This window comes from Eurosta solidaginis, chromosome 5, assembly GCF_040869045.1.
Source record: "Eurosta solidaginis isolate ZX-2024a chromosome 5, ASM4086904v1, whole genome shotgun sequence".
Classification (NCBI taxonomy): domain Eukaryota; kingdom Metazoa; phylum Arthropoda; class Insecta; order Diptera; family Tephritidae; genus Eurosta; species Eurosta solidaginis.
Window position 1 is genome coordinate 73,198,067 of NC_090323.1, and position 26,662 is coordinate 73,224,728.

General features: G+C 38.2%; 1 protein-coding gene across 3 annotated transcripts in view; it reads right to left on the reverse strand.

Moving 5' to 3' along the window:
- The window catches only part of LOC137234010 (uncharacterized), a 274,015-nt gene that overhangs the window by 56,222 nt on the left and 191,131 nt on the right, over positions 1-26,662 (reverse strand). The window contains exons 1-3 of one of the 3 annotated variants that reach the window (XM_067757655.1): positions 25,619-26,172; positions 25,370-25,492; positions 17,104-17,188 (exon numbers count right to left, since the gene is read on the reverse strand). In XM_067757655.1, the coding sequence (XP_067613756.1) occupies positions 17,104-17,188; positions 25,370-25,421 (137 nt within the window). In that variant the 5' untranslated portion in view covers positions 25,422-25,492; positions 25,619-26,172. Of the gene's footprint in view, positions 1-17,103; positions 17,189-25,369; positions 25,493-25,614; positions 26,173-26,662 lie in introns of those variants that run through there. The other 2 variants (XM_067757656.1, XM_067757657.1) reach the window with 2 other exon arrangements.

The following is a 26,662-nucleotide window of genomic DNA, read 5'->3' on the forward strand; positions in this document are numbered from 1 at the left end:
AGATCAAGAAGATTTTTTTATACAACATAGATCATGATATTGGGTACGTTTATATGTTATTAACTCAAAAGTCATGTTTTTTGAGTTATGACGACGTTGCAGCAAATGAGCGATATGTCTCACCTTTTGTTGCAGGTTATATTTTCAAATGAGAAAAAATTGAACTTAGATGGCTCGGACGGAAATAAAGGATATTGGAGAGATTTGAAGAAGGAACCCCACATTTTTTCAAACAGAAATTATGGAGGTTTGGGGAGCATTTACAGGCGACGCCGTTCTAGAGCTGCAGTTTGTGAGCTCAAAAATGAATAGTTCACATTACGTTAATGTACTTCAATGCAGTCTTTTTCCCTTTTTACGAGCAAATAGTGAAAAACGGTGGCCTTTTCAGAAGAACAATGCACCCATATATGTCAGTCGCGAGACGAACCCATTTTTTCTTTTCTTAAAATAGGGTTAACATTTTGGATTGGCCAGCTGGTTCGCCCGACCTAAATCCCATGGATATATCGTGATTATTAGCCTGAAGAGTCTACGCCGGAAACCACGAATATAGCTCCACAAACGCATTGAAGTGTGCCATTGTGGATAAATGAAAGCAACTGGAAGATAATTTACTATTAAATTTAGTAAATTCTACGTATAATAGAATTTTTAAATGTATTCAACAAAATGGAAATCTAATAAATTAAAGATATCAATAAAACAAAACTCGAATATTAGTCAATTCTTGGAGGGCGAAGAGAATCTCATGGGAAAATTTGTTTGTACGGACATAGAGTGCTCCAGCGAAACAGCACAGTTGAAAAAAGTCTTAGCAAGGGGAAACATAGTCCAGGGACTAATAAAGAAAGAGAACGGGGAATGGTCAAGTAATAGTCAGGAATCCCTTGAGGTGCTTCTCGATACACATTTCCCATCGGGAGATGGTTTAGAAGAGCCAGCAGACAGCACTCACACTTCGATCACGGAGCGGGTAGTGCCGGCCTTGGTGACTGTAGTGGTTGAAACAGCTTTTTATTTTTATGTAACACACGCCTAAAAGTATGTTTTTATTTAATCAAAAATTTGCAGCTGAATGAAAAATTTTGAAAATTCATTTATCAAGATTGAAAATTAAGAATTCGATAATACGTTCAAAGAAATATTTAAAGTATTACAATAAAAAGTATAAATAGCAATATAATTATTAAATACAATTAACCCTACAGTGACCGATACCAAGATCGAATGGGCAGTGAAGACATTTTCTAAGTTTAAATCGCCGGACCCAGATTGTATATTCCCGGCCATGCTACAAGTTTCAAGTAGAGAGGTCGTGAAATGGCTTAAAATAATATTCGAAGGGTGCATAAGACTGAATAATGTACCGCACTCTTGGAGAAATGCTCGTGCAGCTTTCCTCCCAAAGGCGGGGAAGATCGGTCACGTGTATCCCAAAGACTATAGACCCATTAGCTTAATATCATTTCGGCTCAAGCCCTTTGAGAGGCTGATAGATGTGTACATAAAGTCCAACGTGGATGAAAAGCTGCTCTCCACAACACAACATGCGTACACCAAAGGCAAGTCGGTAGACACCGCATTGCATAGGGTGGTAATAAGCATAGAGAAAGCCCTGGAATATAAGGAATATGCTCTAGGAGTCTTCTTAGACATTGCCGGGGCTTTCAATAATGTGGATGGTCTTAATTACATTAAAGTAAAAGTTAACCAGATGGATCGGCTGCATGTTAAATTGCAGGAAGATTACATCACAATGGGGATCGTACGAGGCCACGAAATCAGTGGACAGGGGCACACCGCAGGGAGGGGTGCTATCACCTCTGCTGTGAACGCAGGTCATCAACCAACTGCTCAGGCCATTCGACGAGGGACCCGTAAAACTTACGGCTTACGCAGATGACGTTGCAATTGTCATAAGTGGAAAGTGCCTTCCACCGATTAGCTCTTTGATGGATCGGGCGCCTCGGGATATTCATACCTGGGCATCAAATGTCGGGTTGAAAGTCAATGCGGAGAAGACGGATATGGCCTTGTTTACATAGGGGTACAAGGTCCCAAATTGGATCAGACCTAAGTTAGGAGGGGTCACCCTACAGAAGAAACCTTGCACAAAATATCTAGGAATCATCCTAGACAGTAAGCTGTCATGGAAGCTCGACGTGGAGGAGAGGGTGAAGAAGGCTTCAACGGTACTTTATGCATGTAAAAGAATGCTGGAGTGTACGTGGGGCTTATCGCCCTCTCTTTCTCATTGGGTTTTACAGCGAATGTAAGCCCTATTCGATACTATGGAGTTCTTGTTTGGTGGAAAGCCACACATAAAACAACCTACCTCTAAAAATTAGAGGGGGTATGCAGACTATCAATGCTTAGCATTACGGGAGCCCTGAAAGCAACCCCGACGGCTGCACTGTATGTCAGTCTGCACATTCCACCTGTAGACCTGGTAGAAAAGAACATAACGTTAACAACTGCAACCAGGCTCGGTGCTTCGGGGCAGCTTGAGCGCCGACCATACGGTCATAGTAGTATAGCGTCATCAATCACAAGACGAACAGACTACCTGATTCCCTATCTGCGCTTCGTGGGCGATCTTACGGCCACAATAGATGTGGACGGTTGGCGCAAGGGTGCTCAAATGGCGGACGAGGCTATACATGTATACACAGGTGGGTCCAAAGTAATGGAAGGAGTAGGGTCTGCGGTATACTGTGCTGATCCGGAAATCAACAGATCCTACAGGCTGCTGGATTACTGTAGCGTTTCCCAAGCGGTAGTAGTCGTAACTAAAGCAGTAGAAACACTGGAAGAGAATAGCTTAAGCTGCAACCGTGTTAACTTTTATATTGACAGTCAAGCAGCAAATAAGGCAATAATCTCGCATAGCACAGCATCTAAATGCGTGTTAGAGTGTAAGCAGTCCCTGGAGAGAATCGGGACAGGGAGAAGCATACATCTATACTGGGTCCCAGGGCATATGGGAATAGATGAGAATCAAAAAGCGGATGAACTACCTAAAAAGGGCGCATCCCTTAAAGCTTGCTCCATAGACGTCCCAATTAAACTGGGCGAGATTAATCGAAGGCGAGAGGTGCACATGATCGACCAAGCGGGAAAGGCGTGGATTCAAGCGCGGGGCTATAAAGTAACGAAGATTATGTGTAGGTCTTACAACCTTAGACTAACAAAGTTGCTTCTATCATTAAAAAGAGAGATCTGTAGACTCATGACGTGTATTCTGACTGGACACTGCCTTCTGACGTCACATGCCTTTAAATTAGGCTTGGTCAGTGATAGCAGATGTAGGAAGTGCGGGCTGGAGGAGGAAACGATCGAGCACGTGTTGTGCACGTACCCTGCGCTTGCGAGGCTAAGACTCCACCTATTAGGAGTTATACTGCTGTCTGATCTAGGAGCAGCACGTCGCTTAAGTCCTAGGAAGCTTCTAGTATTTGCCAAGAGGACGGAGTTATTTTATAACATAGGTCCTGGTTTTTGATAGGGTTTTTCAGTTTGGCCGTTAAAACAAACTTCTGGTAGCACTACGGACTCATTCAGTCTATGTGAAGTCCTCATGGACCGGCCAGTTCAACCTAACCTAGACAATTCTTTAAATGTGCTATAGTTATGAAGCGATTTCCCATACTCACTAAGGGCACTATTTTGCTTTAGTATGCGTTAATATTAATGGAAGATAGTAATTCGAAAAATCTGATGCTGGAACGAAAGAGTTTAAACAGCTGTACTTTTCTAGGTTTTTCAATTTTTTCTATTGCGTATCCCAAAAATTTCTCAGCAGTTAGTTCTTGAAGGAAAATGTGTGCTATAGTTATGAGACGCACTTTAAGAGTTATCCAATTCGAGTGAAATATAGCACGGCTTATTTTTCGACCATTTTTTAATATATATATATATATATATATATATATATAGCAAACGGCGTAATGTACATACATATATACATATCGTCGCTGCCCTAACGAAAACAGTTATGTGTTTTTTTTTTTTCAAAATTTTTTTTATTGCATATTTTGTTATCACTATATAGAGCCCACATTTCTACATATACCGTTTTTATACTCAGTTGAGCAGAGCTCACAGAGTATATTAAGTTTGATTGGATAACGGTTGGTTGTACATATATAAACGAATCGAGATAGATATAGACTTCCATATATCAAAATAATCAGGATCGAAAAAAAATTTGATTGAGCCATGTCCGTCCGTCCGTCCGTCCGTCCGTTAACACGATAACTTGAGTAAATTTTGAGGTATCTTGATGAAATTTGGTATGTAGGTTCCTGAGCACTCATCTCAGATCGCTATTTAAAATGAACGATATCGGACTATAACCACGCCCACTTTTTTGATATCGAAAATTTCGAAAAACCGAAAAATTGCGATAATTCATTACCAAAGACAGATAAAGCAACGAAACCTGGTAGATGAGTTGAATTTATGACGCAGAATAGAAAACTAGTAAAATTTTGGGCAATGGGCGTGGCACCGCCCACTTTTAAAAGAAGGTAACTTAGAAGTTTTGCAAGCTGTAATTTGTCAGTCGTTGAAGATATCATGATGAAATTTGGCAGGGACGTTACTCCTATTACTATATGTACGCCGAATAAAAATTAGCAAAATCGGAGAAGGACCACGCCCACTTTTAAAAAAATTTTTTTTTTAAAGTAAAATTTTAACAAAAAATTTAATATCTTCACAGTATATAAGTAAATTATGTCAACATTCAACTCCAGTAATGATATGGTGCAACAAAATACAAAAATAAAAGAAAATTTCAAAATGGGCGTGGCTCCGCCCTTTTTCATTTAATTTGTCTAGGATACTTTTAACGCCATAAGTCGAACAAAAATTAACCAATCCTTTTGAAATTTGGTAGGGGCATAGATTTTATGATGTTAACTGTTTTCTGTGAAAATAGGCGAAATCGGTTGATGCCACGCCCAGTTTTTATACACAGTCGTTCGTCTGTCCTTCCGCATGGCCGTTAACACGATAACTTGAGCAAACATCGACATATCTTTAATGAACTTAGTTCACGTACTTACTTCAACGCACTTTATCTTGGTATGAAAAATGAACGAAATCCGACAATGACCACGCCCACTTTTTCGATATCGAAAATTACGAAAAATTAAAAAAATGCGATAATTCTATACCAAATACGAAAAAAGGGATGAAACATGGTGAGGTAATTGGATTGGTTTATTGACGCGAAATATAACTTTAGAAAAAACTTTATAAAATGGTTGTGACACCTACCATATTAAGTAGAAGAAAATGAAAAAGTTCTGCAGGGCGAAATAAAAAACCCTTAAAATCGTGGCAGGTATTACATACATAAATAAATTAGCGGTATCCAACAGATGATATTCTGGGTCACCCTGGTCCACATTTTGGTCGATATCTGGAAAACGCCTTCACATATACAACTACCACCACTCCCTTTTAAAATTCTCATAAATACCTTTAATTTGATACCTATATCGTACAAACACATTCTAGAGTCACCCCTGGTCCACCTTTATGGCGATATCTCGAAAAGGCGAACACCTATAGAACGAAGCCCTACTCCCTTTTAAAAATACTCATTAACACCTTTCATTTGATACCCATATCGTACAAACAAAGTCTAGAGTCACCCCTGGTCCACCTTTATGGCGATATCTCGAAAAGGCGAACACCTATAGAATTAAGGCCCCCTCCCTTTTAAACTACTCATTAACACCTTTCGTTTGATACCCATATTGCAAAAACGAATTCTAGAGTCACCCCTGGTCCACCTTTATGGCGGTATCTCGAAACGGCGTCCACCTATGGAACTAAGGATTACTCCCTTTTAAAATACTCATTAACACCTTTCTTTTGATACCCATATTGTACAAACAAATTCTAGGGTCACCCCTGCTCCACCTTTATGGCGATATCTCGAAACGGCGTCCACCTATGGAACTAAGGATTACTCCCTTTTAAAATACTCATTAACACCTTTCTTCTGGTACCCATATTGTACAAACAAATTCTAGGGTCACCCCTCTTCCACCTTTATGGCGATATCTCGAAACGGCGTCCACCTATAGAACTAAGGCCCACTCCCTTTTAAAATACTCATTAACACCTTTCGTTTGATGCCCATATTGTACATACAAATTCTAGGGTCACCCCTGGTCCACCTTTATGGCGATATCTCGAAACGGCGTCCACCTATGTAACTAAGGATTACTCCCTTTTAAAATACTCATTAACGCCTTTCTTTTGATACCCATATTGTACAAACAAATTCTAGGGTCACCCCTGGTCCACCTTTATGGCGATATTTCGAAACGGCGTCCACCTATAGAACTAAGGCCCACTCCCTTTTAAAATACTCATTAACACCTTTCGTTTGATGCCCATATTGTACATGCAAATTCTAGGGTCACCCCTGGTCCACCTTTATGGCGATATCTCGAAACGGCGTCCACCTATGGAACTAAGGATTACTCCCTTTTAAAATACTCATTAACACCTTTCTTTTGATACCCAAATTGTACAAACAAATTCTAGGGTCACCCCTGGTCCACCTTTATGGCGATATTTCGAAACGGCGTCCACCTATAGAACTAAGGCCCACTCCCTTTTAAAATACTCATTAACACCTTTCGTTTGATGCCCATATTGTACATGCAAATTCTAGGGTCACCCCTGGTCCACCTTTATGGCGATATCTCGAAACGGCGTCCACCTATGGAACTAAGGATTACTCCCTTTTAAAATACTCATTAACACGTTTCTTTTGATACCCATATTGTACAAACAAATTCTAGGGTCACCTCTGGTCCACCTTTATGGCGATATCTCGAAACGGCGTCCTCCTATGGAACTAAGGATTACTCCCTTTTAAAATACTCATTAACACCTTTCGTTTGATGCCCATATTGTACATGCAAATTCTAGGGTCACCCCTGGTCCACCTTTATGGCGATATCTCGAAACGGCGTCCACCTATGGAACTAAGGATTACTCCCTTTTAAAATACTCATTAACACGTTTCTTTTGATACCCATATTGTACAAACAAATTCTAGGGTCACCCCTGGTCCACCTTTATGGCGATATTTCGAAACGGCGTCCACCTATAGAACTAAGGCCCACTCCCTTTTAAAATACTCATTAACACCTTTCGTTTGATGCCCATATTGTACATGCAAATTCTAGGGTCACCCCTGGTCCACCTTTATGGCGATATCTCGAAACGGCGTCCACCTATGGAACTAAGGATTACTCCCTTTTAAAATACTCATTAACACCTTTCTTTTGATACCCATATTGTACAAACAAATTCTAGGGTCACCCCTGGTCCACCTTTATGGCGATATCTCGAAACGGCGTCCACCTATGGAACTAAGGATTACTCCCTTTTAAAATACTCATTAACATCTTTCTTTTGATACCCATATTGTACAAACAAATTCTAGGGTCACCCCTGGTCCACCTTTATGGCGATATCTCGAAACGGCGTCTACCTATGGAACTAAGGATTACTCCCTTTTAAAATACTCATTAACACGTTTCTTTTGATACCCATATTGTACAAACAAATTCTAGGGTCACCCCTGGTCCACCTTTATGGCGATATCTCGAAACGGCGTCCACCTATGGAACTAAGGATTACTCCCTTTTAAAATACTCATTAACACCTTTCTTTTGATACCCATATTGTACAAACAAATTCTAGGGTCACCCCTGGTCCACCTTTATGGCGATATCTCGAAACGGCGTCCACCTATGGAACTAAGGATTACTCCCTTTTAAAATACTCATTAACACGTTTCTTTTGATACCCATATTGTACAAACAAATTCTAGGGTCACCCCTGGTCCACCTTTATGGCGATATCTCGAAACGGCGTCCACCTATGGAACTAAGGATTACTCCCTTTTAAAATACTCATTAACACCTTTCTTTTGATACCCATATTGTACAAACAAATTCTAGGGTCACCCCTGTTCCACCTTTATGGCGATATCTCGAAACGGCGTCCACCTATGGAACTAAGGATTACTCCCTTTTAAAATACTCATTAACACCTTTCTTTTGATACCCATATTGTACAAACAAATTCTAGGGTCACCCCTGGTCCACCTTTATGGCGATATCTCGAAAAGGCGACCACCTATTCAAAAATCAGGATCGAAAAAAAATTTGATTGAGCCATGTCCGTCCGTCCGTCCGTTAACACGATAACTTTAGTAAATTTTGAGGTATCTTGATGAAATTTGGTATGTAGATTCCTGAGCACTCATCTTAGATCGCTATTTAAAATGAACGATATCGGACTATAACCACGCCCACTTTTGCGATATCGAAAATTTCGAAAAACCGAAAAATTGCGATAATTCATTACCAAAGACAGATAAGGCAACGAAACCTGGTAGATGAGTTGAATTTATGACGCAGAATAGAAAACTAGTAAAATTTTGGGCAATGGGCGTGGCACCGCCCACTTTTAAAAGAAGGTAACTTAGAAGTTTTGCAAGCTGTAATTTAGCAGTCGTTGAAGATATCATGATGAAATTTGGCAGCAACGTTACTCCTATTACGTTATGTACGCTTAATAAAAATTAGCAAAATCGGAGAAGGACCACGCCCACTTTTAAAAAAAAAAATTTTTTAAAGAAAATTTTAACAAAAAATTTAATATCTTTACAGTATATAAGTGAATTATGTCAACATTTAACTCCAGTAATGATATGGTGCAACAAAATACAAAAATAAAAGAAAATTTCAAAATGGGCGTAGCTCCGCCCTTTTTTATTTAATTTGTCTAGGATACTTTTAACGCCATAAGTCGAACAAAAATTAACCAATCCATTTGAAATTTGGTAGGGGCATAGATTTTATGACGCTAACTCTTTTCTGTGAAAATGGGCGAAATCGGTTGATGCCACGCCCAGTTTTTATACACAGTCGTCCGTCTGTCCTTCCGCATGGCCGTTAACACGATAACTTGAGCAAAAATCGACATATCTTTAATGAACTTAGTTCTCGTGCTTACTTGAACTCACTTTATCTTGGTATGAAAAATAAACGAAATCCGACTATGACCACGCCCACTTTTTCGATATCGAAAATTACGAAAAATGAAAAAAATGCCATAATTCTATACCAAATATGAAAAAAGGGATGAGACATGGTAAGGTAATTGGATTGTTTTATTGAAGCGAAATATAACTTTAGAAAAAACTTTATAAAATGGTTGTGACACCTACCATATTAAGTAGAAGAAAATGAAAAAGTTCTGCAGGGCGAAATAAAAAACCCTTAAAATCTTGGCAGATATTACAAATATAAATAAATTAGCGGTATCCAACAGATGATGTTCTGGGTTACCCTGGCCCTTGGTCGATATCTGGAAAACGCCTTCACATATAAACTACCACCACTCCCTTTTAAAACTCTCATTAATACCTTTAATTTGATACCCATATCGTACAAACTCATTCTAGAGTCACCCCTGGTCCACCTTTATGGCGATATTTCGAAACGGCGTCCACCTATAGTACTAAGGCCCACTCCCTTTTAAAATACTCATTAACACCTTTTATTTGATACCCATGTCGTACAAACATATTCTAAAGTCACCCCTGGTCTGAAAGGGCGAACACCTATAGAACGAAGGGCCACTCCCTTTTAAAAATACTCATTAACACCTTTCATTTGATACCCATATCGTAATAACAAAGTCTAGAGTCACCCCTGGTCCACCTTTATTGCGATACCTCGAAAAGGCGTCCACCTATAGAACTAAGGCCCACTCCCTTTTAAAATACTCATTAACTCCTTTCGTTTGATACCCATATTGCACAAATGAATTCTAGAGTCACCCCTGGCCCACTTTTATGGCGATATCTCGAAACGGCGTCCACCTATGGAACTAAGGATTACTCCCTTTTAAAATACTCATTAACACCTTTCTTTTGATACCCATATTGTACAAACAAATTCTAGAGTCACCCCTGGTCCACCTTTATGGCGATATTTCGAAAATGCGACCACCTATACAACAACCACCACTCCCTTTTAAAACCCTCATTAATACCTTTAATTTGATACCCATATCGTACAAATACATTCTAGAGTCACCCCTGGTCCACCTTTATGGCGATATTTCGAAACGGCGTCCACCTGTAGAACTAAGGCCCACTCCATTTTAAAATACTCATTAACACCTTTCATTTGATACCCATATCGTACATACATATTCTAAAGTCACCGCTGGTCCACCTTTATGGCTATATCCCTAAATGGCGTGCACCTATAGAACTATGGCCCACTCCCTCATAAAATATTCTTTAATGCCTTTCGTTTGATACACATGCCATACAAACACATTCCAGGGTTTCCCTTGGTTCATTTTCCTATATGGTTATTTTCCCTTATGTTGTCACCATAGCTCTCAACTGAGTATGTAATGTTCGGTTACACCCAAACTTAACCTTCCTTACTTGTTATATCTCTTTTGGTTTAGAAGTGATCGAAAACAGATATGAGCTCGCAGTACTAGAAGTACTCTGAAAAACGGTTATGTAGGTACTTACTTGCTTATAATTTTTTTAATCGCTGGCGAAAATGCTTTGATTTCAATGTAAAAACAAGTAAGGAAGGATAAGTTCGGGTATAACCGAGCATTACATACTCAGTCGAGAGCTATGGAGACAAAGTAAGGGAAAATCACCATGTAGGAAAATGAACCGAGGGTTACTCTGGAATGTGTTTTTATGACATGTGTATCAAATGAAAGGCATTAAAGAGTATTTTATGAGGGAGTGGGCCATAATTCTACAGGTGGACGCCATTTCGGGATATCGCCATAAAGGTGGACCAGGGCTGACTCTAGAATTTGTTTGTACGATATGGGTATCAAATGAAAGGTGTGAATAAGTATTTTCAAAGGGAGTGGGCCTTAGTGCTATAGGTGGACGCCTTTTCGAGATATCGCCATAAAGGTGGACCAGGGGTGACTCTAGAATGCGTTTGTACAATATGGGTATCAAACGAAAAGTGTTAATGAGTATTTTAAAAGGGAGTGGGCCTTAGTTCTATAGGTGGACGCCTTTTCGAGATATCGCCATAAAGGTGGACCAGGGGTGACTCTAGAATTTGTTTGTACGATATGGGTATCAAATGAAAAATGTTAATGAGTTTTTTAAAAGGGCATGGGCCTTACTTCTATAGGTTGACGCCTTTTCGAGATATCGCCATAAATGTGGACCAGGGGTGACTCTAGAATTTGTTTGTACGATATGGGTATCAAATGAAAAGTGTTAATGAGTATTGTTACGAATATTAGCAACACTAAGGGGTACTTCCATCTCTAGGCCGATACTAAGCAGTGACGGGAATTCACATCAATAATTCAATCATTATGTATCTACATAAACGAATCAATAATTGCGTCTACACATATGTACGTATACGAGCAGCGGAGAAGCAATGCACACACACATGCATATATCTGAGATACTCCTGAAAGTATGCAATGAGAGAAGCTACAAAACCGTGCAATTGTAGTTACAGCTGAGAAATTTGAGAGCTGATGGCAACTAGTAGATTCTGGAAATGGAAGGGCCTAGAAGATGCCAACGTTGAAATCAGAGAGTATAAAAGGCAGCAAACGTAGAGGCGCTGGAATTCAGTTGATTTTAGCTATCAAGCAGTTATTGATTAAGCACGCAATATGTCGGGCAATAGTAGGGTTTCATTTGAGCTATCAATCAGTTTGGTTATTAAGCAAGCTATTCGTTGCAAAGTATAAGTGTTATTGTGAAGTCCTTTAATAAAGGCCATTTTTTCATTATTCAATATTAGAGTTATTTATTCAACAATTTAGCGATGCGAACGTTGGCAGAAGATTGCAAATAAGGGGAATTGCAGTAAAATTCGTTACAATATTTTAAAAGGGAGTGAGCCTTAGTTCTATAGGTGGACGCCTTTTCGCGATATCGCCATATAGGTGGACCAGGGGTGACTCTATAATGCTTTTGTACAATATGGGTATCAAAGGAAAGGCGTTAATGAGTATTTTAAAAGGGAGTGGGCCTTAGTTCTATGGGTGGACGCATTTTCGAGATATCGCCATAAAGGTGGACCAGGGGTGACTCTAGAATTCGTTTGTGCAATATGGGTATCAAACGAAAGGAGTTAATGAGTATTTTAAGAGGGAGTGGGCCTTAGTTCTATAGGTGGACGCCTTTTCGAGATATCGCCATAAAGATGGACCAGGTGTGACTCTAGAATGCGTTTGTACGATATGGGTATCAAATGAAAGGTGTTAATGAGTATTTTAAAAGGGAGTAATCCTTAGTTCCATAGATGGACGCCGTTTCGAGATATCGCCATAAAGGTGGGCCAGGGGTGACTCTAGAATTCGTTTGTGCAATATGGGTATAAAACGAAAGGTGTTAATGAGTATTTTAAAAGGAGTGGGCCTTAGTTTTATGGGTGGACGCCTTTTCGGGATATCGCCATAAAGGTGGACCAGAGGTGACTCTAGAATTTGTTTGTACGATATGGGTATCAAATGAAAGGTGTTAATGAGTATTTTAAAAGGGAGTGGGCCTTAGTTCTATAGGTGGACGCCTTTTCGAGATATCGCCATAAAGGTGGACCAGGGGTGACTCTAGAATTTGTTTGTACGATATGGGTATCAAATGAAAAGTGCTAATGAGTTTTTTAAAAGGGCGTGGGCCTTAATTCTATAGGTGGACGCCTTTTCGAGATATCGCCACAAAGGTGGACCAGGGGTGACTCTAGAATTTGTTTGTACGATATGGGTATCAAATGAAAGGTGTTAATGAGTATTTATAAAGGGAGTGGGCCTTAGTTCTATAGTTGGACGCCTTTTCGAAATATCGCCATAAAGGTGGACCAGGGGTGACTCTAGAATTTGTTTGTACGATATGGGTATCAAATGAAAGTTGTTAATGAGTATTTTAAAAGGCAGTGGGCCTTAGTTCTATAGGTGGACGCCTTTTCGAGATATCGCCATAAAGGTGGACCAGGGGTGACTCTAGAATTTGTTTGTACGATATGGGTATCAAATGAAAAGTGTTAATGAGTTTTTTAAAAGGGCGTGGGCCTTAATTCTATAGGTGGACGCCTTTTCGAGATATCGCCACAAAGGTGGACCAGGGGTGATTCTAGAATTTGTTTGTACGATATGGGTATCAAATGAAAGGTGTTAATGAGTATTTATAAAGGGAGTGGGCCTTAGTTCTATAGTTGGACGCCTTTTCGAAATATCGCCATAAAGGTGGACCAGGGGTGACTCTAGAATTCGTTTGTACAATATGGGTATCAAAGGAAAGGTGTTAATGAGTATTTTAAAAGGGAGTGGGCCTTAGTTCTATAGGTGGACGCCTTTTCGAGATATCGCCATAAAGGTGGACCAGGGGTGACTCTAGAATGCGTTTGTACAATATGGGTATCAAACGAAAGGTGTTAATGAGTATTTTAAAAGGAGTGGGCCTTAGTTTTATGGGTGGACGCCTTTTCGGGATATCGCCATAAAGGTGGACCAGAGGTGACTCTAGAATTTGTTTGTACGATATGGGTATCAAATGACAAGTGTTAATGAGTTTTTTAAAAGGGCGTGGGCCTTAGTTCTATAGGTTGACGCCTTTTCGAGATATCGCCATAAAGGTGGATCAGGGGTGACTCTAGAATTTGTTTGTACGATATGGGTATCAAATGAAAGGTGTTAATGAGTGTTTTGAAAGGGAGTGGGCCTTAGTTCTATAGGTGGAGCCCTTTTGGAAATATCGCCATAAAGGTGGGCCAGGGATGACTCTAAATTTTTGTACGATATGGGTATCAAATGAAAGGTATTAATGAGGGTTTTAAAAGGGAGTGGTGGTAGTTGTATGTGAGGACGTTTTCGAGATATCGACCCAAATGTAGACCAGGGTGACCAAGACCATCATCTGTCGGGTACCGCTAATTTATTTATATATGTAATACCACGAACAGTAGTCCTGCCAAGATTCCAAGGGCTTTTGATTTCGCCCTGCAGAACTTTTTCATTTTCTTCTACTTAATATGGTAGCTGTCACACCCATTTTACAACGTTTTTTTCTAAAGTTATATTTTGCGTCAATAAACCAATGCAATTACCATGTTTCATTTTTTTCATTTTTCGTGCGTGGTCATAGTCGGATTTCGGCCATTTTTATACCAATACAAAGTGAGTTCAGATAATTACGTGAACTGAGTTTAGTAAAGATATATCGATTTTTGTTCAAGTTATCGTGTTAACGGCCGAGCGGAAGGACAGACGGTCGACTGTGTATAAAAACTGGGCGTGGCTCTAACCGATTTCGCCCTTTTTCACAGAAAACAGTTATCGTCCTAGAATCTAAGCCCCTACCAAATTTCACAAGGATTGGTAAATTTTTGTTCGACTTATGGCATTAAAAGTATCCTAGACAAATTAAATGAAAAAGGGCGGAGCCACGCCCATTTTGAAAATTTCTTCCATTTTTATATTTTGTTGCACCATATCATTACTGGAGTTGAATGTTGACATAATTTACTTATATACTGTAAAGATATTAACTTTTATTTTTAATTTGACTTAAAAAAAAAATAATTTTTAAAGTGGGCGTGGTCGTTCTCCGATTTTACTAATTTTTATTAAACATACATATATTAATAGAAGTATCGTTCCTGCCAAATTTCATCATGATATCTTCAACGACTGCCAAATTACAGCTTGCAAAACTTCTAAATTACCTTTTTTTAAAAGTGGGCGGTGCCATGCCCATTGTCCAAAATTTTACAAATTTTCTATTATGCGTCATAAGTTCGACTCAGCTACCTAGTTTCATCGCTTTACCCGTCTTTGGTAATGAATTATCGCACTTTTTCGATTTTTCGAAATATTCGATATCGAAAAAGTGGGCGTGGTTATAGTCCGATATCATTCATTTTAAATAGCGATCTGAGATGAGTGCCCAGGAACCTACATACCAAATTTCATCAAGATACCTCCAAATTTACTCAAGTTATCGTGTTAACGGACGGACGGACGGACGACGGACATGGCTCATTCAAATTTTTTTTCGGTACTGATGATTTTGATATATGGAAGTCTATATCTAACTCGATTCCTTTATACCTGTACAACCAACCGTTATCCAATCAAAGTTAATATACTCTGTGAGCTCTGCTCAACTGAGTATAATAATTACAAACCACCATCTTGCTTCCCAAGGCAGCCGGTTCTATAAACTGGAGCTACTCGGGATTTTTCCCGACCATTTCAGTGTAACCCCATTTAATTTGTTGCGTCCCTTCCATAAATTTTCATCCTCCCAGCAGATCCGTGCAGCGGGACTGCGCCATATTCTCCTGCTCCGGGAGGGTATCGAACCCAATCCGGGACCTGTACCTGACCCCACAGAAATAGTTTTGCTGCGTTTTCCGGAAAGGAATCTTTTTAGGAAGGTCACACTCTTATCAGTGTGTCAAGTGCAAGGGATAGTTGCATTGGACAGGATGTTCTGGGCTAGAACCCAAAACCCGACGTCCTCGTATCATTTATAAATCTTTTGTGGCTCCTTGCTGTTCACGCCCAAGGGCGTCCCGTAGTCTGCGCCTTAGCGCCCCCACTACCTTCTAGCAGCCCCACTGCTCAGCAAGCCACAACAAGTACCCGCTGCTGCTCGCACCATACGGAGCCACCAGCTCATACGGCCGCTCCTACACTTAACTACAATCTCCGTAGTAGATTCGGTAGCAATGCCGAGCATCAGCCCTCGCCCGTTTTCTTTTCACCCTCTGCCCGACACTAGCATTCGAGTAGGTCAGGAAAACAGACTGTTAGTCCCTACCACCATTGCCAGCACAAAATTTTTGCGATATCTGGCCAATGCGGCTCCAGCCTTGGACGGTGCCACTTTCTAGATATTCTGGTCTCAGCGACAGCAACCCCCGAAGGGTTTCATCGCGCCATGCTGCCAGGCCGTAAACCCAACTACGCCGGGTACCCAAATACTTACCCAGGGATGGCCAGTGCCAGGGCCACAACAGCAATTGCGTCCTGGCCTCCCTCAACTCAGACGTAGTCGCCTATCACTTACCCGCAGAGTGACGACGTCTCCCACGTTGCACTTCATAATTCCGTAGTTAAACTGTAATGGGTTAACTGGGAAGATCACGGGGATAGTTGATTTAATGAAGCGGCATGACATCCGCATTGCAGCGATCCAAGAGACCAAACACACAGCAAGATCTCTCTGCAGACTTGCTCTGGACATAACGTCCACGGAATAGATCGCGACTGCCTTACACCCTAAAATCTTGGGTGTGACGTTCGATCAGAATCTACGTTTTGGAGAGCATGCAACCGCAATTTTACCGAAAATCTTTCCGGCAGCACTTGGGGTAAAACCAAAGAAGAAACGCTGATTACTACTTACAAAGCAATTGGCCGCCCGATTGCATGCTACTCGTCCCCGATATGGTCGCCAAGCCTAAAGATTACTCACTGGAAGAAAATACAGGCCTGTCAAAATACTGCCTTCAGAACCGCTACGGACGGGCTGTCTTCTTATGTCCCCAGAACACCACGTACACAATGAGGCGAGAGTACTCCCCATTAGGGAGAGAAATGAAATGCTAAACAAACAGTTTCTGTTGAATACCCAGGAACCTGGGCATCACAACAGACATCTGATTGATGAAGCTACACCTCCCATGGGCTTAAGGGGTAATCTCCGTAAGCATTATGAGGAATAACGGCAAAAATTTCATGCATTTCCCTACCGCCAAAAGCAAATTAGAATCATATTTGAAAGCAGCTATGTGCTATAAAACGGCGCAAATACTTATCACGTCATAATGGGTTAAAAAACATGATTTTTTCCTACACACGTCAAGAACATACTTTCCATAGTATATTTAAAAAATACGATATTTGCAAATGGACACCAGAAATAGGTTTTTTTGATCTCCTGAAAAGTTACTGAGAAACACATAACTAAGAAACACATAACTGTATGTATAACTATTATTATATCTTAACATATTTTTGCCTTACATGTTTTTCTCCGGACTATTTAGATCAGAGGTTCGGCGGCCGCTCTCCTTGATTTCGAACAACTTTTCATAGTTTTGTGGAACACCTGTAAAATATAGTACGCAATGTGAACGAAATTATTGGCATTCTTTATATAACACTTTGAATTTATAACTAACAAGTAAGGTAATCTAAGTTCGGGTAAAACCGATCATTATATACCCAGTTGTGGCTTTTCACTAAATTAATTTTCACTGGATAAATTTAAGAATAAATTACACAAAAATTAAAATATGAAAACTGAATGTTAATTATTAATTCGCTTATCTGAAGTCTTCGCAATTTATATTCAGAATTTCGCACTGTCTATCAATAAAGCTCAAGGGCAGTCATTAGCTGTAGCAGGAGTCAATCTTACCAACTGATGTTTCACCCCTGGCCAATTATCAGTAGAATGCTACTGAGTTGGCTCATCGAATAAACTTTTTATTTATACACCATATAATATTACAAAAAATATTGTTTATCTTTCAGCAATACCTTAATTCTCAAATACACAACCTTTAAAGAAGAAGTTTAAATTGGTTTTATTTGTTTTGCATATTTTTATAGAAACGTGGGTTGAAACCCACGGGCATAAGTTAGTAACAAAAACAAAATAAAGTGAAAAATCAATAATATTGTTTTGAAATATGTCATTTGAATTTTGGTTGAAAGTTATGCTCATGATGAAATGAATATTCAGGTGTTCTCACCCCATTGACGTTTTCCATTATTCGGACAAGGCGACAGCTGTTTCCATTATACCTTGTAAATTTCTTTAAACCCTTTTCTCCCGGGAGTGGGATTCGAACCGGCACTCCTACGATTTTTGAAGTGTTACAAACGCATTCAGCCACGTCATGCCTTAGTTATTGTAAACCTTATCCAATTGCCTTCTTTGCATATTTTCTTTATTCATAGTCCATACTTCGTATAAGTTAATGCGTTGGTAAGGCGGTTTCAAAGATACTTGGTGTTGTTGCTTTTGTTCTATTTATAGAACTACAACGAATTAACCAATGTTGTCTATTTGTATGAGTTTTAAGCGGGGATTACCTTTATTGCTTTAAGTGTATGGAAACATTTATTCGATACAGCTGTCGCCTTGTCCGTCCTGATGTCACGTTGTTTAAATTTTTCCCAAATTATTAAACATAACTTTGTATTCCCAAAAAGATTATAAGACAAAATTTTGCAGAAAACTTAATTTTTTGAGGATATTTGTAGGAAAAATTCGCAATAAAAATTTAGTACTTTTGTAGTACAAGTAAATAGTGGCAAATAGAGCTGACGAAAAAGTGAGGTTATGTTGTTGACATCACCTTTATTATTTCATCATGGTTATGCTCAAACATTTTTTAGTTGCATTGCCGACATTGTTCTGTTTTTCCATATTTTGTTAGAAATATAGGTTAACTCGCACCCCGCCTTACAAATTTGCGTTTTCAAATATTTGCCAAAAATTGTGAGATATGCATAAAATAAATAAGTAAAAGTGTGAGTAATGGTTTTTTTATGTTACCCATTTTTTAGATAAAAAAAAGGCCAAATGTCACATTTCAGCGAAATGTGAAGAGCACTGTACGCGAGTATGAGCATCTTATAATGTAGTTTTAAAAACAAAACATAAAAAACGAGCAGATTAAGAAAATAATATTTGGTTTGGACATAAACCTGGGTCTCTTCTTTCCATTGGGCCATTTTACGCAAAAAAGGAACATAGAAACTTGACAACTTTTTGTACGCAACTTCTCAATCAATTTGACACTTTTTAGTATATATCTATCTCGATTACTTTATATAATACAATCCAATGTTATCTGGTTAAAGTTATACAAATTTGAGTTGAAATACATTTGGGTATAAAAAGTAAACCACAAAGGTGTGTCAATTATATGTAAATTATTCAAGGCTTGCTTTTCAAAAAAAATCAAAATAACTAGATAGTTTTTATTTTATACAAGTAACTTATTAAAGCGCCAGAAAATTTTATGCAAAATTGTACAGGTAAACTTTAAATTCATAGAAACAAAAACAAGGAAACAAACCAATAATTAATGTTTTATTGCGTTGTTATGCTCTCCAACTCAGAATATTAGTTTCGAGTAGGACTGTTACGAAAATTAAAAAAAAAAAAATACTTGATGCGATTTACCTCCAAATAAATTTAGGCCGAGCTTCTCTTTTAACTTGCGTCGTACTTTTCTTAGTTTTTCCCACAAATTGGCGGGATGAGACATATACATATACATGTTTGATGCCGACACCGAACAGCACTTGCAAAGCAGATGAATTTTCACTGCGAGGCTTTTCATGGCAGAAATACATTCGAAGTGTTTGCCAATCCACTGCCGGGGGCGCCCCGCTTAGAAAAATTGTTTCCAGTTGAAACAACTTTTGTTTATATTTTTGATGTTGATTTGCCTTGGAGATGAACCCAGGACCTTCCATGTGGTAGGCGGTGCACTACATCAACGAAATTTTCCCCTTACTGGAATCAGAAACGGATTTTTCATATTCCACATCCGGAAGCTGAACAGAAACCGGAGCAGAGCACATTTGTATATAAAACGAGAGCTTCCGTATTGCTAGTACATGTAAGGCACACTGGCAAAGATCGGAGCACTGATAAATTAACGTCAAAATAGATTTGTTTTATTACAGTCACAAAAATTTGTGTCTGCTTATCTACTTTTATTACAAATTAAAAACACTTAGCGCCCGTATTGAACTAGCCTTACATATATGTTCATATATTTGGAGCAGGGCTTATTTCGATCAGTGATCTTCAGAAAGAGAGGGTTCAATATGAGCGTGTATTGGTGTATGACACGAAAATTAGTATGGCATGTTGACAGGTATTCAGCGTTGCCCGAACTCTTTTGGCGAATGGCCTAGAGTGAAAAACATAGTCGGCTAATCACATTTCCGGATTAAATTCATAAGCTTGTTTTTTTTTTTCAAATAATTGTACCATGCTAACCTTACATTTTACTTTTTTGGTATTTTATTGAAATATTAAAGCGAAAACAAGAAGCAAGTGGTTCGCTGTGTTTGAAACCATTTAATATTATGTGGTGGCCACATAGCATCTATCAACCGTTATTATCTCACTCGTAATTTACTCCCCCAATCGAAATCCGGTCTGTTGGTGCTTGGTCGTCACTTAGAATCAAGGAAATGAAACCATTACATTGAAATAACAGCTTTTGGTTGGGCACAACCAAAGTCATTCCAGTAGATAGACCTACCGGCCAGGTTATTTTCATTCCACAGTAATTTGCTCTGAAATATGTTTGTTATGGAAGGCTTGACAGCCACTTATGAGTGGTGACAGAGTTTATACCGATACTTAATTGAACATTTAATATTCTTACTTTATCTTATTTTTTTACATTTCGTGCTTGGTTTTTCATCAAAGTAAATCTCTTTTATTGAAGCAAGAAGCATAGTTGGGGGTAGTGCACTAAATTTTTATTGCATTACACTGTCATCCAGCTTTTTTCCAACCTAGTGATAATGCTGCCTTTCTCCACTACGACTAACAAAATATATTGCCCTAATTTTATTTTTTCACTACCACTCGGCTGAGTGAAAAAATAGTCTTTTTACCTCCACTCCAATGAGTGAAGAAAATACATATGTATGTGTGCACTAAACTGAAGCTGGAAATACTTTCACTACCGGCTTAAATATTTTAGTGAAACATTTTTCACCTTCACTACCATTACAGCCGAGTGAGACTGATATTTTTTGCACTACCACTAAACTGTGAGTGAAGGCTGGTGCATTAATGCACTACCCCCAACTCTGGCACAAAGCCTTAAATTTTTCCATAATACAACTAACTGATATTTCTGCGGTTGTTGTTGAAGTTAACGTTAATATCGGTACAAATTTACATACTAAATCACAGTTTTTCCCATTTCAAGTCTTGTCACACCAATTATCACATGTTGACATTGTAAATAAAAATTTGGGGTCCTGCTTTCACACGTACTCTTTTAGTGCTCTACTCAGTTTACTCATTATTGCTGGAGCTGCCATGATGGTGCACCACCATCCCACATTCAAGGGAAAGAGAAAATTGTGGCCGCCGTAACATGTCAGAGTATTTTCGAGAAACTGAGAACTATCTTTTTTATTGGGGTGGCCGTTATTTCCCAATCTGTTTGTGCTTTGCACAAGTTAATATCAAAACCCGTGAAAAGTCGATAGAAAGAGATAGCACTTTTTCATTTTCGTTGTTTTATGCAAAGATGGAAATTTTTAGCATATAAAAATTTCTTAGCCGTGGTACAGCCAATTTCAACTATCTACACTAAAAACCTGAAAAGAAATTTTGCGAAAACATAAGGAATTGAGGGCGGCTGTCGTGGTGTGGTGGTAGCAAGCTCGCCTTTGTTGGTTGTACTCCAGCTTACGCCAGGATGAATTATTTCACTTAATTGTGTTTCATAACAAACTTTCTTGCTCTGAGTTGCTTTACTTTTTGTTAGGGCTTACGATTTCTTCTCGAACACAAACGAGATTTTCAAGACCCGAAAAATAGAGAACTCGACTTCTCGCGAGATTCTCGTGTCGCGAAGTACTCGTAAATCTCGCGAGCTTCTCGACATAAACTTAATTGCTGTATGAACAGTATTTATACACTTGGTTTTTTTACTTGTGAATTTTTTTATTATATTGCTTTCCAATGACATTTAACTCAAAACTAGAGATGAGAGAGGGGTAAACCAAATGGTAAAAAAAAAAAAAATAAATGTAAGGCGCGATAACCTCCGAAGAGATCTAAGGCCGAGCTTCTCTTCCAATTTGCGTCGTGCTCCTCTTGATTTTTCCCTACAAATTGGCCGGACGGGTCCTACATGTTTTATGCCGACTCCGAACGGCATCTGCAAGGCAGATGAGTTTTCACTGAGAGCTTTTCATGGCAGAAATACAATCGGAGCGCTTGCCAGACACTGCCGAGGGGCGACCCCGCTTAGAAAAATTTTCTTCTAATTGAAAAATCTTATTTCTAAAATTATGATGTTGCTTTGCCCGGGAGTTGAACCCGGGGCATACGGAGTGATAGGCGGAGCACGCTACCATCACACCACGGTGGTCGCCAAATGGTAAATACCTGGTAAATTGGATGCATATGGCAAAAATGGGTAAATATCCCAATATTCACCCAAAAGAAGAGTAAAAATTATCTTTTGAAAAATATGGGAAACAAACACACTAATTCAATCCAAAATGTACCCAAATTGTCTTATTTTGGTGTTATCCACTACGCTATCGGTTGAATTAGTTTTAATCTTTAATCCAGCGTTTTTCAAAAATATTTAGCCAATAATGCATGCCGTTGCAAAAATTTAATTTCAGATTCATATATAGCGTATTTATAAGTATAAAGAGTAATGACGTCTAGGTAAAAGCGAAGCCTGCTTTATAGACCCACCTGTGGGCTCTAGCAGTCCGTTAAAATTTTTATTTATTTATCAAGAGCTCCCTAAAATATCTACCATGTCTAGGATTTGGTAATTCAAAATTTTGTAGAATTAGATCTTTTTTTTTTTTTAATAGTCAGTACAAGGTGTAATTACTTTAGTAATGTGAGTTTCAGATTCAACAAAATTGTATTTTTCCACATACTTTATTTAGTTACAGAGATTTATTTTAAATTGCATTACTCATTCTCTGAGTATTAGACAGCAGCTGTTTTAATTATTCCCGTGTAATCGATGCTTATCGATATTTTAAGAGATGCACCTTATCAGTCTTATTGTTATTCTAAATTATTTATCATTATAGTTACTTTATTAGTAATAATAGGTAAGTATTATGTATGTGTATGTAGTTATGAATAAATTTATGTAAATAAATAATATTAAGGTCATAACAACTACCTCCCCTGCACCCCCCATCACCTCCCCCCCCCCCCCCCGCATACGCCCTTGACGGTGCACCACCTAATTTGGATTAAAAATTATCAAAGCTTGTATCAAAAGACGCGCTTCGACCTCCGTTTTAAGAATCCAAAACCGAAATTTAAATTTTTATTTCTGTCAAAAGATATAAGCAAAAAATGGGTACACACACTAATGCAGAAAGGTGTTCAGCGCGCATTTCATTTTTATCCCCAAACCGGTGTTGGACCCACCCAGGGTAATTTTTTTAAGTGGCGGCCGAAGGCTGCCAACGCAGAAAGGTGTTGTGCATAAAAATTAAGAATCGGGCCCCATATTTCCCACCCTCTCGGGGCATTTTCTGTTTTTTGTAAATATCTTTCGACAGAAATTAAATTTTTAATTTCCGCTTTCGGATTCTAAAGCGGAGGTCGAAACGCGTCGTTTGATTTAACCTTTGATAATTTTTAATAAAAACTAGGTGGTCTTATAAAACGTTACCGAAATCAAATATAAAGTATTGTTAATACTAAAACATCTAATTGGGGTACAATTTTTTTTTTTTTTTTTTTTTTTGATTTAGTGCATATTTTAGCCAAATATCGGTTGTTCTGTATATTTTTTCCTAAAAGCGTCCATGTGTTAATCGCTCTGTGTCACTCTAGCTTGCTTTATTTGCTTTAGACATTTGCTCTACCCGACCTATTCTGCAGTTATCTTGGGTTCGATAAACAGGCCTATATTTTCAAATAAAGAAAACTCAAGTTTGCCTTACAAGGGAAAAATAAAAAAATTTCTTGAGCGCTTTCTTATGATCTGGATTTACGAATTTTAGATTAAAAAACTGAAAACTAAGGAACACTTGAGAATTAATGTACACGCTAATAATATACATAAATATAAGTACGCAGATACACAAGTACCAATAGTAAAATCTCTGAGAGTACAAAATTAACCCACCAAAAATTATATACTTCAACGATTTTATGAAATAAAAAGTATAGCAGTCGCTTGCTTCATTAACCGCCAGCATGGAATTCACTTTGAATTATTACGCCTAGAAATAGGGGCAGACAAAAATTTTTGAAGTTTGGCGACGTATAATGATTGATGCACAATGTTAATGTACAAGTTTTAAAACAGTTCAAATGTGAGTACACTGAACCAAAAAAGTGCATGTATACTAAGAAAAAGTGCGTATATTTTAAGAAATGTTCATTGAAAACCTCTCCAAAAACCGTATTCATAGAATTTAAGAATATAAACACATTCAGATATCCATGAAATTTATTTTTAAGATATGATTTCTTATATTATAAGAACGAAGTTTTTTCATAAATATAATTTTACGAATTTTTTCTTAGATCACACGCAAATTTTCTTAAATTTTATAAGATAATCGCAGTGAATTTCTATGGTAATAGTCTAGTTGAGGGGTCGACTGCTAATACGCTACCAAAAATAGAGAGAGGTGTCAAACGACGCGTCTTGACATCAGTATTAATAATCCGAAGGCGGAAAATAAAAATATTAACGCGTTCAAAAGATATTAACGAAAAACCGAAAAAAGACCCGCGGGTACCTCCGGAACCGGGGGTCGGATCCATAGTATTTTTGCGCAGAACACCTTTCGGCGTTGGCGGCCTTCGGCCGCGCTTATAAAAAATAACCCTGGGCTACGCCATGCCACGTCCGGGTGTGTGGTTTAACCGTGGCTACCGCCACGGTGATGCACAATTTTTTTTTGGTGGGTACAAACACAACAACAACCACATGGAAATCGCCAACTTCAACTGCAAATATCTCCGGATATAGATAAAATTTTTCTTTTCCGCCATCGGATTATTGTTCTCGAGATTAATACGCGTCTTTTGACACCTCTCTCGATATTTTTGGTAGCGTATTAGCAGTCGACCCCTCAACTAGACTATTACCATTTCTATGAAACTTAAGAAAACATGCACGTTTTTGGTTCAAGTGTTTCTTCAATTCGAGAATTGTATAATGTAAAAAGTAACCTACTACTTTCTGGCCTTATGTTGTAAGCAATTTCTGTACCGAAGTAAGCTATATATAAGGTGAATACGCTTTTTTTGTTGAAATCCCCACTCAACATACACCACATTCACCAAGCATGTTGTTAGACAAATGCATGGTTGAGGGTTGCGGCATGGGAAAAACGCATTTGTGAGGCTAGAGATTTCTGTGTGACATAACAATTTTAATTTCGAATCACTGCCATTAACTAAATGAAAATTAATTATCCTTATTGATATATGCATGCATAAAACCGTTATTGGTTACTGAAAAACTGTAATGTATTTGTTACAAAATAGTAATATTATACAAACCTCGTCGTGTTTTGGCAACGATTTTACTGGGACCTTTTGACACGGTCAACATTTTATGGATGCACTGAGAGCTTGAACTAATATCGGAAGGTTGAAAAAGTCACTTGCACTTTTGTAGACCGGCTAGAGACGTTGAGAAACGTAAAAAATACTTTACAATATAATGCTTCCAAAATCGTACCGTCGAGCAATTTTGGTCTTTTAATATACATAAATACATTTCTTTGTATGAACATAAATAGTACCTACATATATTAATTTATATTCCCTTGCCTCGTTTCAATTACCGCACTTGCTCTTAACTTTAATAACTACAACCGTGATTCCACACTAAGAATTCTTCTTTGTTATTTAATTAACCCTTTTATTTATTTGATTTATGTAACATTTTTTATATCTAAGAATTTTTCTCGTAATTTAGTAACTTTCAATGGATTTTTTTTCTTGTTTATTTTGATTTCATCACAATTTCAAAATATTTCAACAAAATATTTAACACTTGGTGCTGTAACAATCTTTAACACTTGGAAGACCTGTTTAATATTGTATGAATAATTTTAATAACTTAGTTCACATTCAATAAAAATCATCAATATTGTTATGTAGCCGACAGCGTGCTCTTCGCCCAATGGGTCTGATTGGAGTTGTTTTATTATATTGTATAATTCACCACTACCAACGTTCGATCTCTCTACTCTTATTTTGTCCATATAGTCGTCAATCGAACTCCCCGCTCTGTAAGTCTAAATATATATGGTTTTGTATTGTTTTATGTTTTGACTTCAACCAATATCGTTGTAGATTTCTCAGCATATGAGATTCAACTGACAGTAAGCCGGCCAAACACTCCACATTATACACCATAGCAATGGAAATATCTCATAGATATGTGTGTTTGGATAGATGTATGTATGGATGTTCATGGGTTCATATCTACATTAAACCGTTCGTTATATATACTTTTTATAAATATTAAATTTGCCGGGATGAATGATGGTCTGAAACATGGCTCTCCGAAAATTGAATCAGATTGCCCTTTTGCGTACGTAATGAGAGCACAATTGTGCTATGGGGTGCAAAGCCCTGGCCTAAAAAAAATAACTCTTAAGGCTCCATTACTGATACTTAGCATAGACTTGACTTGGCTTGCGAACTGTCACTTACAGTTCTGTTAAATGAACATTGCATGTTACTGATTACTCAAAACTTAACTTGACTTAGAAGTATGTTGAATTTTGATTTTCTATGTAAGTTCTAAGTGACGTTTACATTTTGAGATGCCATTTGTTTGTT